This window comes from Gallinula chloropus (assembly GCF_964237585.1).
Source record: "Gallinula chloropus genome assembly, chromosome: 3".
In the NCBI taxonomy this organism is placed as follows: domain Eukaryota; kingdom Metazoa; phylum Chordata; class Aves; order Gruiformes; family Rallidae; genus Gallinula; species Gallinula chloropus.
The window spans coordinates 116,985,287-117,000,089 of NC_140087.1; the positions used below are offsets into that span (position 1 = coordinate 116,985,287).

General features: G+C 41.0%; 1 protein-coding gene across 2 annotated transcripts in view; it reads left to right on the forward strand.

Annotated features, from left to right (window-relative positions):
- Positions 1–14,803, forward strand: part of CLIC5 (chloride intracellular channel 5) — a gene marked incomplete at its 5' end in the record, with an annotated part of 75,046 nt that overhangs the window by 40,582 nt on the left and 19,661 nt on the right. For both annotated transcript variants that reach the window (XM_084262248.1, XM_084262249.1), the window contains 3 exons: positions 7,781–7,890; positions 8,219–8,344; positions 9,681–9,787. In XM_084262248.1, the coding sequence (XP_084118374.1) occupies positions 7,781–7,890; positions 8,219–8,344; positions 9,681–9,787 (343 nt within the window). The remainder of the gene's footprint in view (positions 1–7,780; positions 7,891–8,218; positions 8,345–9,680; positions 9,788–14,803) is intronic.

Genomic DNA, 14,803 nt, shown 5'->3' on the forward strand with positions numbered 1-14,803 from the left:
GAGGGATGTCTATGAAGACAAGAAAGAAGCGTATATATGTCCAATCCACAATGTCCAGAAGCACTCAAACTTTGGGTGTAATCTGTAGGTGAGAGCTATAGATGAGAATGGCAGTTTTGGGTTTTGAAGAATTTAAAGATTTTGCTCTAAGTTGCTCCAAGTCCCAAACACACATTTTAAAACATTCACAGTGCTGTTGAACCCACAGAAACTGTGGGTTTTCTGTGAGGAGGGAAATTGAAACAGTCTCAGTAATTTTGAAAGGAAATTTTGGCTGGTGGTGGGCTGCCAGGCAGCACAGAGCCCTGGGAGTCCTGGCCATGCTGCACTTTGGGACCATGGGCTCTTACTTTGCATGGTCCCAGCACACTGCCCATCCTCTGGCTGGACTGAGGGGGGTAGCACTGACTCCAGGCATCTTTTTTTTTCAACATTCTCATATTAATTTTTTGCACAATAGCTCAAGAGGTCCACAGTCAGGAATACTCCCAGAGCAGATCTAGAAAAGTCTTACTGAGACTTTTAAAACCAGGTATTTCTTCTGGGTGGCTCATGGTTTGATTTTCCAGGTGCGGAGAGTTGATGTTTGTGGGAAATCAGCTGCCTTCAAATTGTCTCACAAGATCTGTGAGACCCACCTGGACGCCTCCCTGGGTGACCTTTCCTAGGGAACCTGCTCTGGCAGGGGGGGGTTGGACCTGATGATGTCTGGAGGTCCCTCCCAACCCCTACGATTCTGTGATTCTGAGATCTCAAACTGCTAGCCACTTTGAAAATGTCAGGCTGCATTTACCTCCCACCCTTTAGCTGGTACTTTGCTGACATTAAAAGAATCCTGATAGAAGAAAGATGTGGTTTGTCTCTGTGATACTGATGATGCTGCCTAATGACTCTCACTCCTCTGGGAGCTTTTTCCTTATACATCACCATGTGAAAGTCAGCTTTGGTAGACAGAAACTCCTCACAGCAAACCATGATGGAACATTGTCTGATTTAAAAAAAAAGAATTTAGTTCCATCCTTAATTCAGGAACTGCTGGTGTAGAAAGTTTCATTGTAGCTCTTACTTCCTTTGATTATTTACTGACATCTTCTCATTAAATTGAGCATGTATAATGATAATTAGGGGATCTTATGTATAAATATAAACAAAGTAGTTTCTTGGTCCAATGTGTCAAACCAGCCTGTGCTTTCCTGCTCTGTTGATGTTCATAGTCATGGGCCTTCAGCTCTTTAGCTCTCATCTTTATGATGACGGAATAGCACGAATCATTTTCACACACTGGGTCTATCTACCTATGACTAGTCTGTAATTGCCTAAATCCAAACTCTGCATGACTGATGGGAGTTCTCAGGCATCACAAAGTTTATTTCAGAAGAAAACTCCTTTCATGCAGAACATAGGCAGTGGACAGTGGCTCTAACAAAGCCCTTGAGGACATAGTCCCACAGGCTGGCCACTGTGCCAGGACCTCAGCTGATGTGTCAGATGTATCTACCAGGGGCATGGACCATCTTGAGTCAACTGATCTTTAACTGTAATCATCCCAAGCCATCATGAGAAGATCCCTAGGGAGAAGCAGACCTCTGTGACTGATCCCTTCCTGCCCATGCTGCCATTCATGTGGATATAAAAGTTGGAAACACTGATTTACCAAACCGAAAGAAAATATTTTGTCATGTATTAACTACTGATGCCCACAGGGTCTCCAACCTGCATTTCCACCTCCGGAAAATACTGAATGTTTCAAGAGCCCAAATGCACCCCTCTCAAAACTGAGAGGGTCTGAGAAGTGCCATGGCAGCTTCTTAGAGATCCTCAACTCTACGGACATGCTTCTCAGCTGGTTTGAACCGAGTGTATTGAGCCAGCTCCCTTCAAATTGGCCGGCAGTGCAGACCAAGTTTAGCCTATGTGCATCTGTAATATATACCTGTACGTACGCCAAGCTTGGACAACGTTTTGGCTAGCTTTTGGGGAGCTGGCTAAAGAATTTCACCACTTCCTTTTTGTTTTGTTACTAGCCTGACAGTCTTTCTAGCAAACGCTCTGTTTTTATTTGACGTATATGAGCATCCGTGTGTGTGTGTGTGTTAGGAATATATTCCTGCTCTATCTTGCCCTCCCTGGGAAGGCTGCTGCTCAGAGTTTCTCCTAGCAAAATGAAATCTCAGAAAAAAATCCAATGAAGTTAAAATGCTGTACAGCAAATTTATTATTGTTGTGATAGGCCCCCATTCGGAAAAGTACTTAAGTAAGTGCTTAAGTCCCACTGAAATCGTGAGGACTTAAGAACATGCTTAAAGTCAAGCATATACTTCCTCTGAATTGGGATGTATTTCAGCACATGCTTAAATGCTTTCCTGAACCAGAGCCACAGTCAACAAGAGTGTCCTGTGATGCACAGGACTTGTGCTACAAGATTTACTTCTTACTCGAGACCTACCAGCGCTGCTCTATGAATACACGCTTCTTAGCTTGCCTCTCCGTTGGTGGCACTCCAAATAGCTTACTGGCTTTTACATTTGGATGAGAAGTTGTGAAAGAAAAGAGAGGGGAGAAACTGGAAAAAAAAAAAAAAAGAAAGATCCTTACTAAAGCAATACCTTGGCATGCCTGATGGCGTGTTGCAGCCAATGATTTTTCCCTACAATGGAGATTTGTGCTATTGTGTGTGTGGTATAATTACTGAGACAGACTTTTTTTTTTTTTAATGGCACAATAAATAGGATATTTCCTGGCCTGCTCTGCATTTCCAATAGGATTTTCACTTCCCCTTTGGGTTCTGAGAGTAAGGAGAGTAAGTGTCAAAAGGCAGGCGCTTTCCCAATTTTAAAACAGAGAGGGTGTAACCATGTGTAATGCGACTCTAGGTTTTGATTGTGGGGATGATGAAATCAAATCCCCCCTTAATTGTTACTGGGAAACATTGAGGTGAATTAGCCTGCTTGCTTTTGCTAACTCTTTAAAATCCTTTTGAAAAAGAAACGTGTTTTAGTGTCATCAAAAATATCTCCCTACTTTACCCTGGAGCCGAAGAGAACACTGGGCTATTGTGCAGAGCGGCCTCAATGCAATAAAATAAGGAAGAAGGAGAACAGATAAAACCAAATATATGATTTTCCTGGAAAAAAACCCACAGCGTTTTTGGATAGGCAACTCTTTCCAGCACTGCCATTTTTAAGCTAGATGCTTAGTCATTATTCATGATGGTATATTTCTTTAAAGCTGCTGTATTTGGGGAATAACTGGAAATGAGACTTGCTTCTTCCCCCCCCCCCCCCCCCCCCCCCTTTAAGTTTGGTTAAAATAATATGCAGTTGTCTGTGTGCATTGCAGGCACTGTGGAGTTGGAGTATTTTTGGAACAAGTAAGGAAGTTTATTCTAGCTATTTCATTTATAGCAAAGTAGTAGCTTGAACTTGAGAAGAGCTCCCTGTTCACGTTGTTCAGCTGTGCTGTGCTGTATTGGAGGCTCTGGATGCTACCACTGCTTTACAAATATATTTAGCACAACCTCATAAAATCACTTTTCTCCCTCCCCCGAACCTCTTTAATTTTGTTCCTTGGTTATGTGTCAGTACTTCCTCCACTTCTACACACAAATATCTTTACGTTTTAATTAATTTGCTAAAAATAGTGGAAGTATTTAAGGAGGAGTGCCTTAGAAATAATGAAGGAGAACATCTTGTTCATTCTTGCTGTTGCTCAGATAAAGGCAAGCAGCTGTTACTACAGTAGGGTTTTCCTGATGTGATTGTACAAGTTCCAGGGCAGGACCTTGCATCAGTTGGTGTGAAATGTCTAAACAGCTGGAGATTAAGTAGAAAAGCATCATCATCTTTATTTTTTTTAAGTAGCTAAACTAGCAAGAGTATGTTTGTGTGAAGGATTGGGAGCAGAAAGCGGTATTTCCAAGATAAGGCAAAATAATTCTCTAGAAATTAGGCCTCCACAGATTCCAGGCTTTTCTATTGCTGGGGTCCAGATTCACACCACCTAAATTCAGACAGATGTCAAATTCAGTCAAAGTGAACAGTGGCCAGATTTATCTTTTGGATGTGTGTCCTGGCCTTGCCTACACAGGAACAAGCCCTTAGGCTTCGCAATTAAACCTCACTGGGACGAGCAGCAGCTGAAGAGTTTCACCCAGAAAGTCTTTGAATCCATTTTGCTCTTTCACGGTCACTCCATGTATTTGCCTTTTCAGGTGAGGTCCTTCTCCATAGGAAAGAAGGGGGACTGCTCATCTACAAGGAGAAGGTGGCTCTGAAACCCTTCCACAGCTTTGGGAGTTACAGTGCACTTTAAAAACTCTGTTTCCCTGATCCTAGTGCCCATTAAGCCTCGAGTCTAACCCCATTAAATCAGGAATATTTGGCACTGCTCCCAGGGAGAGCACATATAGCACCAACTTGCTCCTTTTTGTAAGTGGTTGATCAGTTTTGCCGTGCTTCAGGGAAGCTAAGAAAAGCTTTTGTGCTCATTTGTGAATAACAGCAGGAATAAATGGTGTTTCTCCAGCTTGTCAATTATTTGTTCTTTTCTTCCCATCCACTGTTTGAGTCTTGATCTTGAAGGTATTATTTAATTCCTGCATTTCTGAGCCCTTAACCTTGGACAGACACATAATAGGCTGGTATTTAGGCACAAATGGGGTGCTTTAAGCAAGCTGTTTTTCTTTGAAGCTAAGAGTGACTAAGCCTGGGAAGTTCTCTGTTCTTCCTCATCACTTCCTGGTAGTTATGAGACTTCACAAGGGATCTTGAGACAATCTGATAAGCCTTTGAAGTTATTACCTACGCAGGTTTTGCTCTTTCTGAATGCTGTACATCGAATTACTGACTGCTGTTAGAAGCAATGGGAAAGGATTCACAAAGCTGACAGAGCCTTGCCTATAATTTCTGCAGAAAAAAAAGCTGAATTTAATGGATAAATTATGTTGCTGGGGAGATTTTGATTCTGTTCCCTCCTCTGTCACCAGTTTGCCTTGTGATTTGTGGTAGCGTTTTCAGTTATGCCAGTCACATGAGATCAAAACCCATGAATCAGACTCCACCCAAATCATGAGCCTGGCTTCCAGATTCAGGAGCTTTGAACAGGGATCATACCGTACTTTTTCTTTAGTTTATCTTTCATTTCTGGAATTTCCTCTGTTTATTCCCAATATGTCTCTAGCAATTAATGTTTCCCACTCTTCTGGAAGTGTCAGGGAATTATTTGGGCCATTTGGGTCTGTTGGAGGCCCCGATTGACCTCCACAATTAATTTTATTATTGATGTCGAAGTAAATACTATTTCTTCCAGACTCTACATCTTTTTGCTGTCCCCATTGCCTTCTGCATCCCTTAACCTCACACGACCCATAATTTCTGTGTCTTCACTGGCATTCATCTGCTTTGTTCCACCAGTAGTCCTTTCTGATCTTGAAGATTGCCTTGTAGGATGGAGAATGTGTAAAGAGATGCAGATCTAACTAATGCTTAGCATTCACGTGTGAATATATAATTAGAGAGAGCAAGGAAATGGTCTCTCTGAGTCTCCTTCCTGAAAAAAGGTGAAATCATTACTTGCAGCACAAGAAGTGGGTGATGAGGACAGGCAGGAGATTGCCTCCATGCAGGATGGAGACCTGCAGGAGGGCTGGAACTTTACATGTTAGTGTAAGACAAAACCCCTTTGCTGCAAAGTATTTACAGGACTTGGCAAACCAAGGCTTTACACTCACTTTGGAAGGGAGTCAGGTGAAGAGTTGAATCAGACTCAATGAAGCTATAAGCCAAAGTAAATCCAGAGAAGGCAAGATGAGAATCAGCCCTTCTATCTGCACTTTTTTGCCCTTGTGTTTAGTCATTGGTCTGTTTTTCTTCAAATTTTACATTTGTGTATATTGTTTGTAGGCTCAGTTAGCCAACTCCATTATGAAGGACATGCTTATGATTGAGATGGTGAAAAAGCCAAAGGGAAACTGGGTGTCATATCGCTGTTTTCCCTTGCAGCATTTGCCTCTTTTCAGGAAGGGTAAGAAGTTAAAAGTTCTTGGCAATGTTTTAAGAAGCTCAAGCCAAAACAATAAATGTGATTTTGCAGTAATTATTGCATGCTATGTGGTGGTTCTTGGTATTCCCATAGTAACATTGTCATTGGTTTGCCATGCAACTTGCAGAACAGAGCTAAATATTTAGTTACAATAAGTTTATAAAACTAGGCTACTCACACAGCAGTCAGATGGGAAAGTGCATCTTCTCTTTCTCATCCTCATGCCACACAACCCTTTCACCCACTTTATTTGCTCGTTCTTGCATACGCCATGTGCCAGGCATATTGTAGATACATAATTTCAGGTAGAAGAACAGCCAAACTGTACCCCCATATCCAAATGTATCCAGAATCTCAGTGTTTGAGAATGAATCTTGGAAAAACTCTTTACATAGCACTAACTTTTATGACAGGTTATTTCTGAGCCTTGAATCCACACTTTCTCCATATTTCACTGGATGGGAAATCTGGAATTTGTTTTTAAACCCATAATCATCAAAAGCTTTGTTCAAGTCATGGGAAGGATTCGTGGTACCTACCAGAAAACATTTCACATGCAAGGCCTGAATGTATAGCAACTGGAAACATCTCAAAATGTTTCTATTTCTGCTGTGAGTTTCAGAGAGCTGCAATAATTAGATGAGATTCCTTCTTCAAGACAGAGAAACGCAACCTCACAGCTTGAATATTAAAAAGATAAATTTTATGAGAACAAACAGAGCAGTATAATATTTTCACCAAAGGAAAAGGGCATGTATTTGCTTAGCTCTTTCATCAGCTGTTTTTGGACACACACTGTGTGCATAAAATAGTTATGCAACCCATGTGGGTCAACAACGGAAGGTTGGTTGCTTCACCAGGATTATAAGAATCTTTTAAACACAATGGTACCACAAATTAAAATTGAAATCTATCAAAACCATTATCGTCCTGAAAGCTTTGGCCACAAGCATAATTATTGTAGAAGGATGTTGTCCTTGGATGCAGCTTTGGCTTAGTTCAGCTAGTGTTATTTGTATCCCTCCATGGCTCAAAGTCAGAATTTGCATGACCATAAATTTTTAGAGGGAAAAACAGGCTGTTTCCTTAATGCTAACACTAGCAGGTTTTTATCATTTTGTAGTGGTTTTTAGGCAACTCATTAGGTACTAGTGATAGGAACAGACTGAGAGTGGTGGCTGAAATCTGCCTTGAACATTGGAAGGATTCAGATGGAGGTTTCTGTCTGGATCTCATTCTTTATGTGTGAGGCTGTTGCTTGTGAACAAGAATGAGTGAATGTCTGGAGAGTTTGGGTTTAAATCTAGATCTGAAAATCCACATTTTTGATGCTAAACAATGCAGCAGATCTTGAGCTGATACAACCTGCAGTCTGTAGACTTAAAGAGAGCAGCAAACCTGTCCTGAGTGTTACAGCATATCTGTGAAGTAGACAGTTCTGTGGGGATGGAAGTAATCGATATATTATACAGTCTGGCAGATGTTGCTTACCATCAACAAGGGACAGAGCTTCTTTACCCAGAGATGCCTTCAGGAGAGGCACCAGGTTGCTTTCTCGAGCTCCTGATGCAGGTTGAATCCTGGAGTAGCTTTATTCTTGCATTGATGATAAACTATATTAAATAACTTGCACTGTTGCTTATTTTCAAAACGGTTAATTTTTATTTCAACCTCCACTTTTCCATCTTGAGGGCAATCAGTGACTATTGTGTCTAAACTCTTAATTTTTCCTCTCTTTCAGGCTGGTATAGATGGAGAAAGCATTGGGAACTGCCCATTCTCCCAGCGTCTCTTCATGATCCTGTGGCTCAAAGGAGTTGTGTTCAACGTCACCACTGTTGACCTGAAAAGGTAAGAGTTGTTCAGTGTAATTGAAAAGAGTTGTACGATCCACTGTTTGCATTATAGAAAGGCCCCACTAAGTTCAATCAGATTTGAATCTGGCCTAGAGAGTTTGTGGTGCACACCAAAATAGTTGGGATTCAGGATTGGGTTGGGGTTTTTTTTCCACTTGTGGAATGTTTTTATATTAAACAGAGTGCTTGGGGTAGTTTCAAAGTCTTCTAACCACAAACTGCAGGAAAAAAAAAGGTCAACTGATTTTGTAGGAACTATAAATATCTGTGCAACTACCTGACCATAACGATTAGTGATTTCATGACTTTTTCTCTCTCTGCAGAAAGCCAGCTGACCTACACAATCTGGCTCCTGGGACCCACCCACCTTTCTTGACTTTTAATGGAGAAGTCAAGACAGATGTTAACAAGATTGAGGAATTCTTGGAAGAGACTCTTGCACCTCCAAAGTAAGAATTTGGAATTTTTTTCAGTCAATAATCCATTTCCTAGGAATGAAAGATGTCCTGAGAGGAGTTCCTAAAAAGCACTCCCTCCTACAATCTTTACTTTCAGGAGTAATATTTATTTATGAAACTTGCTGGCTTCAGTGAGATGACTTCCATGTGTGAAGGTTACTTGCATGACTAATAACTGCAGAATGTTTTCTCTGTACACATTTCAGGATGCTCTTGTATGCAGAATTAAGGAGACCAATAGTAGAAAAATTTTGTAGGGGTCTGGTGTCCACAATTTGCAAAGCTAAAAATAACTTGGAATAGATGCTGAGAGTTGCCACACCAAATATCTGTGCCAGAAAAAGCATTTTACAGCGAATAACTGGAGGTTTCTGAACCGTATGGTGTATTAGAAAGGTTGGAAGGGGAACTGATTACAGAGTACAAGAGGCCCTGGAGGCAGAAAAGTGCTCATTATTCTAGTCAAGAAATGACAAAAGCCCATGACTGGAAGTTATAACCAAACTAATTCAGATTAGAAACAAGGCACAGATTTTTTTTTCAGTATGGGTGATTAACCATTGGAACAAGCTACCAAGGAAAGCTTCAGATTCACCAGATATCCTTTTGTTAGTCAAACATTTTGGACTAAATACAAGGATAATGTGGGGGGGACTGGGGAATCATTGGCTTGTGTTTTGGACCTTAAAATCTATGAATCAATGAAAATTGGCTTGCTTCCCTGTGAAGTGTTTTACCTCCAACTGAATCAGCAGCTCTGGGCCAGCCCTGAGGCAACAGATCAGATATTTAAATTTTCTATACTGTGGTCCAAGACAACTGAAATCAGTAGGAATCATTAGTTTCTGTTGGTCTTCCAAAACAATCCTTCGGACCAGATGTCTATAAAAAACAATTCAGACTGAAAACTTTATGTTCTTTCACCTGGGTAATACTAACATGCCTTGCTATTACATCCTGGAGTCCATTTTCAGCATAGGGAATAAGACACGACTGCCATTCATAATAGAGAGAGATGGCTGCCAAACTCCCCTGCACCCTTCTGGAAATTTATGCTTCCTTCTTATTTAAAGCCACTGTATCTTGGATCATGGTCACATAAAGCACTGGTGCAATTACCTTTGTCACGAAGCCATCCTTGTGTAACTCTCCAAATGCCTGCCCTGACAGACACAGATATTATTAAGAGGGACTTGCCAAGCTGTTGTTTTGAGATAAATGACATTGTTAATTGCAGTTCCTTGTACAGGGCTGGTTTTTGTGGTTTTTTTTCCTGTTGTAAAGTGTATTTGTAATAATCACTGTGCCACTGCTTCTCCCTTTTCAGGTACCCCAAGCTGGCTGCTAAGCACAGGGAATCAAACACTGCTGGAATCGATATCTTCTCCAAATTTTCCGCATACATCAAAAATACCAAGCAGCAGGATAACGCTGGTGAGTAAGACCATTAGCAAATGTCTCAGGGAGTTTGTGTGCTTAGAAAGGGAATAATTTTGCCATTCTCCTGTTATTTTATTCTGAACTCTGTTCATATGATATCAGGTGCCATCACTAATCCATTTGAGATGGTAAGTTCAGTGGACTCAGTTCACATGTCCAAGGCTGAATTAACTGCAGCTATATTATGTACAGAATATATTTTATATTATTATTATAAAACAGGTCACAGAATGCTCAGGACCCCTTTATCAACTGCTGTCACATAGTGCCCTATCCATACAGGCCAACTCCCTCACCAGAACAACATCCCATACTGCTTACTGGAAGTGGCTGGTGGCCCATGCTGTGTCTTCTTCTCTGCCCAGGCACTGCTTAGAGGAGCAGTGCATGTTTACTGGACATAAGACTGTGCTAATACTAAAAATTTAGCAGTGAATGGCTGTGTGAGAGCAGCCCATGCCATGACCCTTCATAATGTGCTAGGTGTGGCCATCAGACTCTTGACACACGATTATGTCACGCTGTATCAGCTAATTTACTCATATAAACTGAGTTTTATCAAGACATTAAACATAAAGTAAATAAATGAAAGGGGCTTTAAGAGAGAAAATTGTACACTGCAAGCTCCAGACTTTCCCTCACATGTTTGTGTGTCAAAAGAACTCCCCACCCCGAAGCTGGATGCCATACATATTTACATGTACCCTGCACTGTCTTTGTAATGAAATTGATTTTCTTCTCCACATTCCTTTCCCCTCAGAGAGGCAAGGCTTCAGCCAGTCTGAGCTCCTGTTGCTCAATGAAAGTTAGTGGATTTACACTGCTTGATCATCCCTTGAGATGATCAAGACAATCAAGGAGGTACTGACGCACCTCCTTATATAACCTACCTTATTCCACCAGTTTCACAGACAAGAGATCTAAGGCGTGTTAAACACCATGCTCTCATATTGTATCACTCAGAAAAGACTAGATTTTTTAGGTTCCAGCTCAGATTTCATCTGTGTGATTATATTTCATTGCCTGGGGCTGACCCACGAGATGAAAATGGGTAAATGATGATTTATGTCAGATAACAATCTGCTCCATAATATTTTTGTGTAGTTAACAGAAGGAAATAATTATAGAGCTTCACTTCTCAGAGATGCTAAGAAGTTATTTTTTTTTCGTTTCATGCTAAAGGGATGCTCAGCTAACCTCTGTAGGAAGTTGTAAATGGAAGATAAATTAAGAGTTAGACTAAATAGATGTTACAGTGAGAATAAAATATCTTGGCCATTTACAAGGGATTTTTATGGTCTGCTTCGCAACTGTAAATCGTAAATTCAGCTGTGCTCCCCCTTGCATCCTGAAACAGCCATGGGATCTGTCCTCATGCATAATCCCAACACAGTCCCTTCACAGTGACTCTGCAATATGCAAATCCCTGGACTCCTAAGGGCTGGCAGCTCTAGCCGGTAATAAATGGCTGTCCTAGATGTGTTTGCATCTGCCAGTAACCAGAGCTGGAATTCAAGGTCGGTTATCTGCTACTGTGAGATAACAAAGCTAACCCCACAACGTGCCCACGATTGTGCCTCCACATTTTTACTAGCCACAGTGTGATTAATGGGACCTTTCCTCAGTTCTGCCCAACAAACTCTCGCTTTAGCTACTCTTGAAAATAAAAGGAAAAATCCTTCTCAATGGCAACTGACCCCACCAAGGTTATAGAGAGAGGAGATGTTAAGCTGCAGCAGAGCAAAAAGCTTGTTCCATGCAAAAGTCCTCACTCTGTTTTGTTTGCCGGTTCGTGCTCTTGTGATACACAAACACGTTGGAATCTCTGAACATACTGATACTCGACTTTTCTCTTTGAAGCAGAGAAAAGCTTTTAGTTTGATTTCTTACAGCTGAAGTGCTGCAGTGCCAGGAGAACAAAGCAGAGATGTGCAGAGTGTAAGTCGTACCTCCATGTTCCTTCCATCAACAAAGTACCTGAGGACCTTGGAGTCCTTGGGACTGTCAATGCAGACTTACAGGCAACAGACCTCAATTTCTGCAGTGTAATTAACTTTCAGTTTTCAAGGGCTGAGCAAGAACAGCTTTTCCCTTATCCCAGGGATGTTTTACCCATTTTCCTATCCAGTTAATCTGAAACTACAGCAGTTATTCCAAAGGCTGATTTAGATGGTAGATAATGAGTTAATTAAAAGGTAGATGTGTTAGATCCCTTCAGCAGTGAAAAACCTATGTGCAAAGGGGAACGGACAGCACACCACTGTGTACATATTTCCTAATAAACTTATTGAATTTTGATCTTTATTTTTTTGAAAATCGCAACTCAAATCAGAAAGGGATCTGGTGCTCTAGCCTGACCTGATGTTTACCTGACACTTTGCAGCAGGTTTTGATGCCTTTGCCTCGCTATACACCAGCAGAAGCAGTTGCATATAGTTCTGTAGTAACAGAAAGCATTTCATAAATGAAAATATAATTACTTCAGTGAATACGCCTTTTCCTGTTCTATGTGAGTCAGAAAGATCCAGAAAGATCAGAGATTGCTGCTTGTGGTTATTTTAAGCCATTTCTATATGCCCCAGCTGTCAGATAAAGGTGTCTCAGTCATCATCTATGTTGGCTCTTAGTTCCAACTGATTCAAATGCTTGGGTTAATCTGGGAAGCCACACCAGTGACCAGCATATCAGATGCACATGATCAAAATACACAAATAGAAAAAAAAAAAAAAGACTTGTTAATAAATCCAAAACTAAACACAGAATCCAGAGCAGTGCATAAAAAATAATTTTTATTTCTTTTGATTGGGAATAGGAGATTTGCTGAGTACCAAATAAGCTAAAGCACCAGATATCAGGTTGTTTAAATCATGTTCTCCTGACTTGGGAGTCAGGGAGGTGCACTCATTAATGCGTGGGGTATCAGGCTGGGAATTTGTAGCATCAGCCTATCTGTATCTGGGAGAAGTGTGGGTTAGGTGTAATTATATATGATCATTCTTCTGTGCAGCATAGTGGTTTAGCAGAGATCATGCGGTCGACGTAACATGAGCTCTCACTACAGCCTGTGGCTATTACATTGTTGCGGAAAAGTGACGTGAAGTGGTTGGGATAATTAATGAGATTTATGTGGTATGAGGATACTGGATGTGAGAATTAATGAGTAACTAATGCACACCGAAGATAAGCCCAAACTGGAGTTTACAGCCAGCATCCTGCAACAATTTCAGACTTCAAGTGATGCCATCACTTGGCTGTATCTTTGCAGTATTTCCTACCCTGAGAGAGGTGGTGGGAAGGCACTGATAACTGAGTCTGAGCCTTTAGTAGATAAATGATTATTTTTTGTTCAGATAGTGAAAAATTTACTGAAGAAAAGACTTGTAATCTCCTGGTTTATGGTGTGCCTGAATTCTTGCGTGTAGATGAATAGACGGAGATACACGTCTGTTTCTAAGAGTGTGATACCCTCTGCTGGCAAATATGTGAATATATAAAGCAAGCAGCTTTACAATCAGGGCTGAAACATCCCCTTAACAAAACAGGTTTCCTTCTATCGAGGCAGTTTTCTCTTACAAATACAACATTGTCAAAAGAGAAGCCTTTCATAGGAACCTATCGATTTGGACAAAATTTTCATGGAAAAAATAATGTTTTTTCTGGATGAGTTAAAATTACTTTGAAGTAAAATGCTTTAACAGTGCAGAGAAAAATAGTGCTTTTTTTCTGGATTATTTCAGTACTTCATTAGCCACACACCGTTATGTTTTATGCCTGGCACAGAAGCAGGTGATAACCTTCTTCTCTAAGTCTGTATGGCAATATGTTATTGATCATGATTCGTTTACTTACCAAAGGCATTTGGCAGCAAGGCTGCCCTGATTTAATAGTTCCCTGAATTTCTGATTCTTTTTTTCCATCTTTGTTTTCCTAACTTTTCTGTCTTATAATATAAAAATGTTGAAAGCTTTGGAACGGGCTGGCAAGGGCTGTAAGCCCAGAAGCAAACATGCTTATGCCATATCAAAGTCCCACCACTTTTAAGCTTCTTGAAAGGGGAGGAATTGATTCCAGATCCTCAGGATGTGGCAAGCTGTGTTTAAAGAAAGTGTGTGCATTTATTATTTCAAGTCAGTTCAATTACAACGGGCTTGATTCCTTCCACCCCCCGTGTCACTCGATAATTTTATAACAGGCCTCTCTGAAGGAGTCGTGTCCTCATCGCGGCATCAGATCCGCGCCTCACTTTGATAGCACAACTGGGTTATTCAGTCCTCCAGCCATTGCCACTGGGCTCCACCGCTCGTACTTGCAACGACAAGCACCCATTCACACAAGAACAGGAGTCCTTGGGAGAGTTTAGTGGCAGTAGTCTTAAAAATTATTTCCTGGATGCTCTTGCTTAAGTTTTTATGGTCAGTTTGAGTGTTTTTGGATGCTTAGTGATTGTTTAATACCCAGTAGGGGGTCTTGTCTGAGCACAGCAAAGTAAACCAGGATCTTGTGAGTTTACTTTGGTTCCTTTGGTTGATGCTGAGCAAGTCACTCAAACTCTGTACGGTAACCAGGGTAGCAACAATTTACGTATTCATTGAAGGAGGGTGAAATTTAATTGATTGGAATGCTCTGTGCATACTTGGTACCCTGCTTATTATTTTTTCTTGTGAGACTGTATATTGCAAACCAAGGGAACAACCTATAGTAACCACCCATTAACCGTCCTGCCTAAAATTGTAAGTTCGTTGGCTCATAGAATGAGCCCTTTGATTTCATTTATGAGTTTAAAAAGTTGTTCTTGAATTGAGTTCTTAGGGGGCACAAGCTCCAGTGTGGGTGGGCGCATTCATTAGTGGTACGGAAGGATATTTCACTGTACGGCTCTTCAGAAGGCGCTGAGCCGGGAGACCACCAACATGATTTCATGCAGAGGAATTTCCAGCCGTCTGACCAGAGGACTCCACTTGTCTGGTTTGGATTTACATCAAGAGGCCAAAAATAAAAGCACATTTAAAT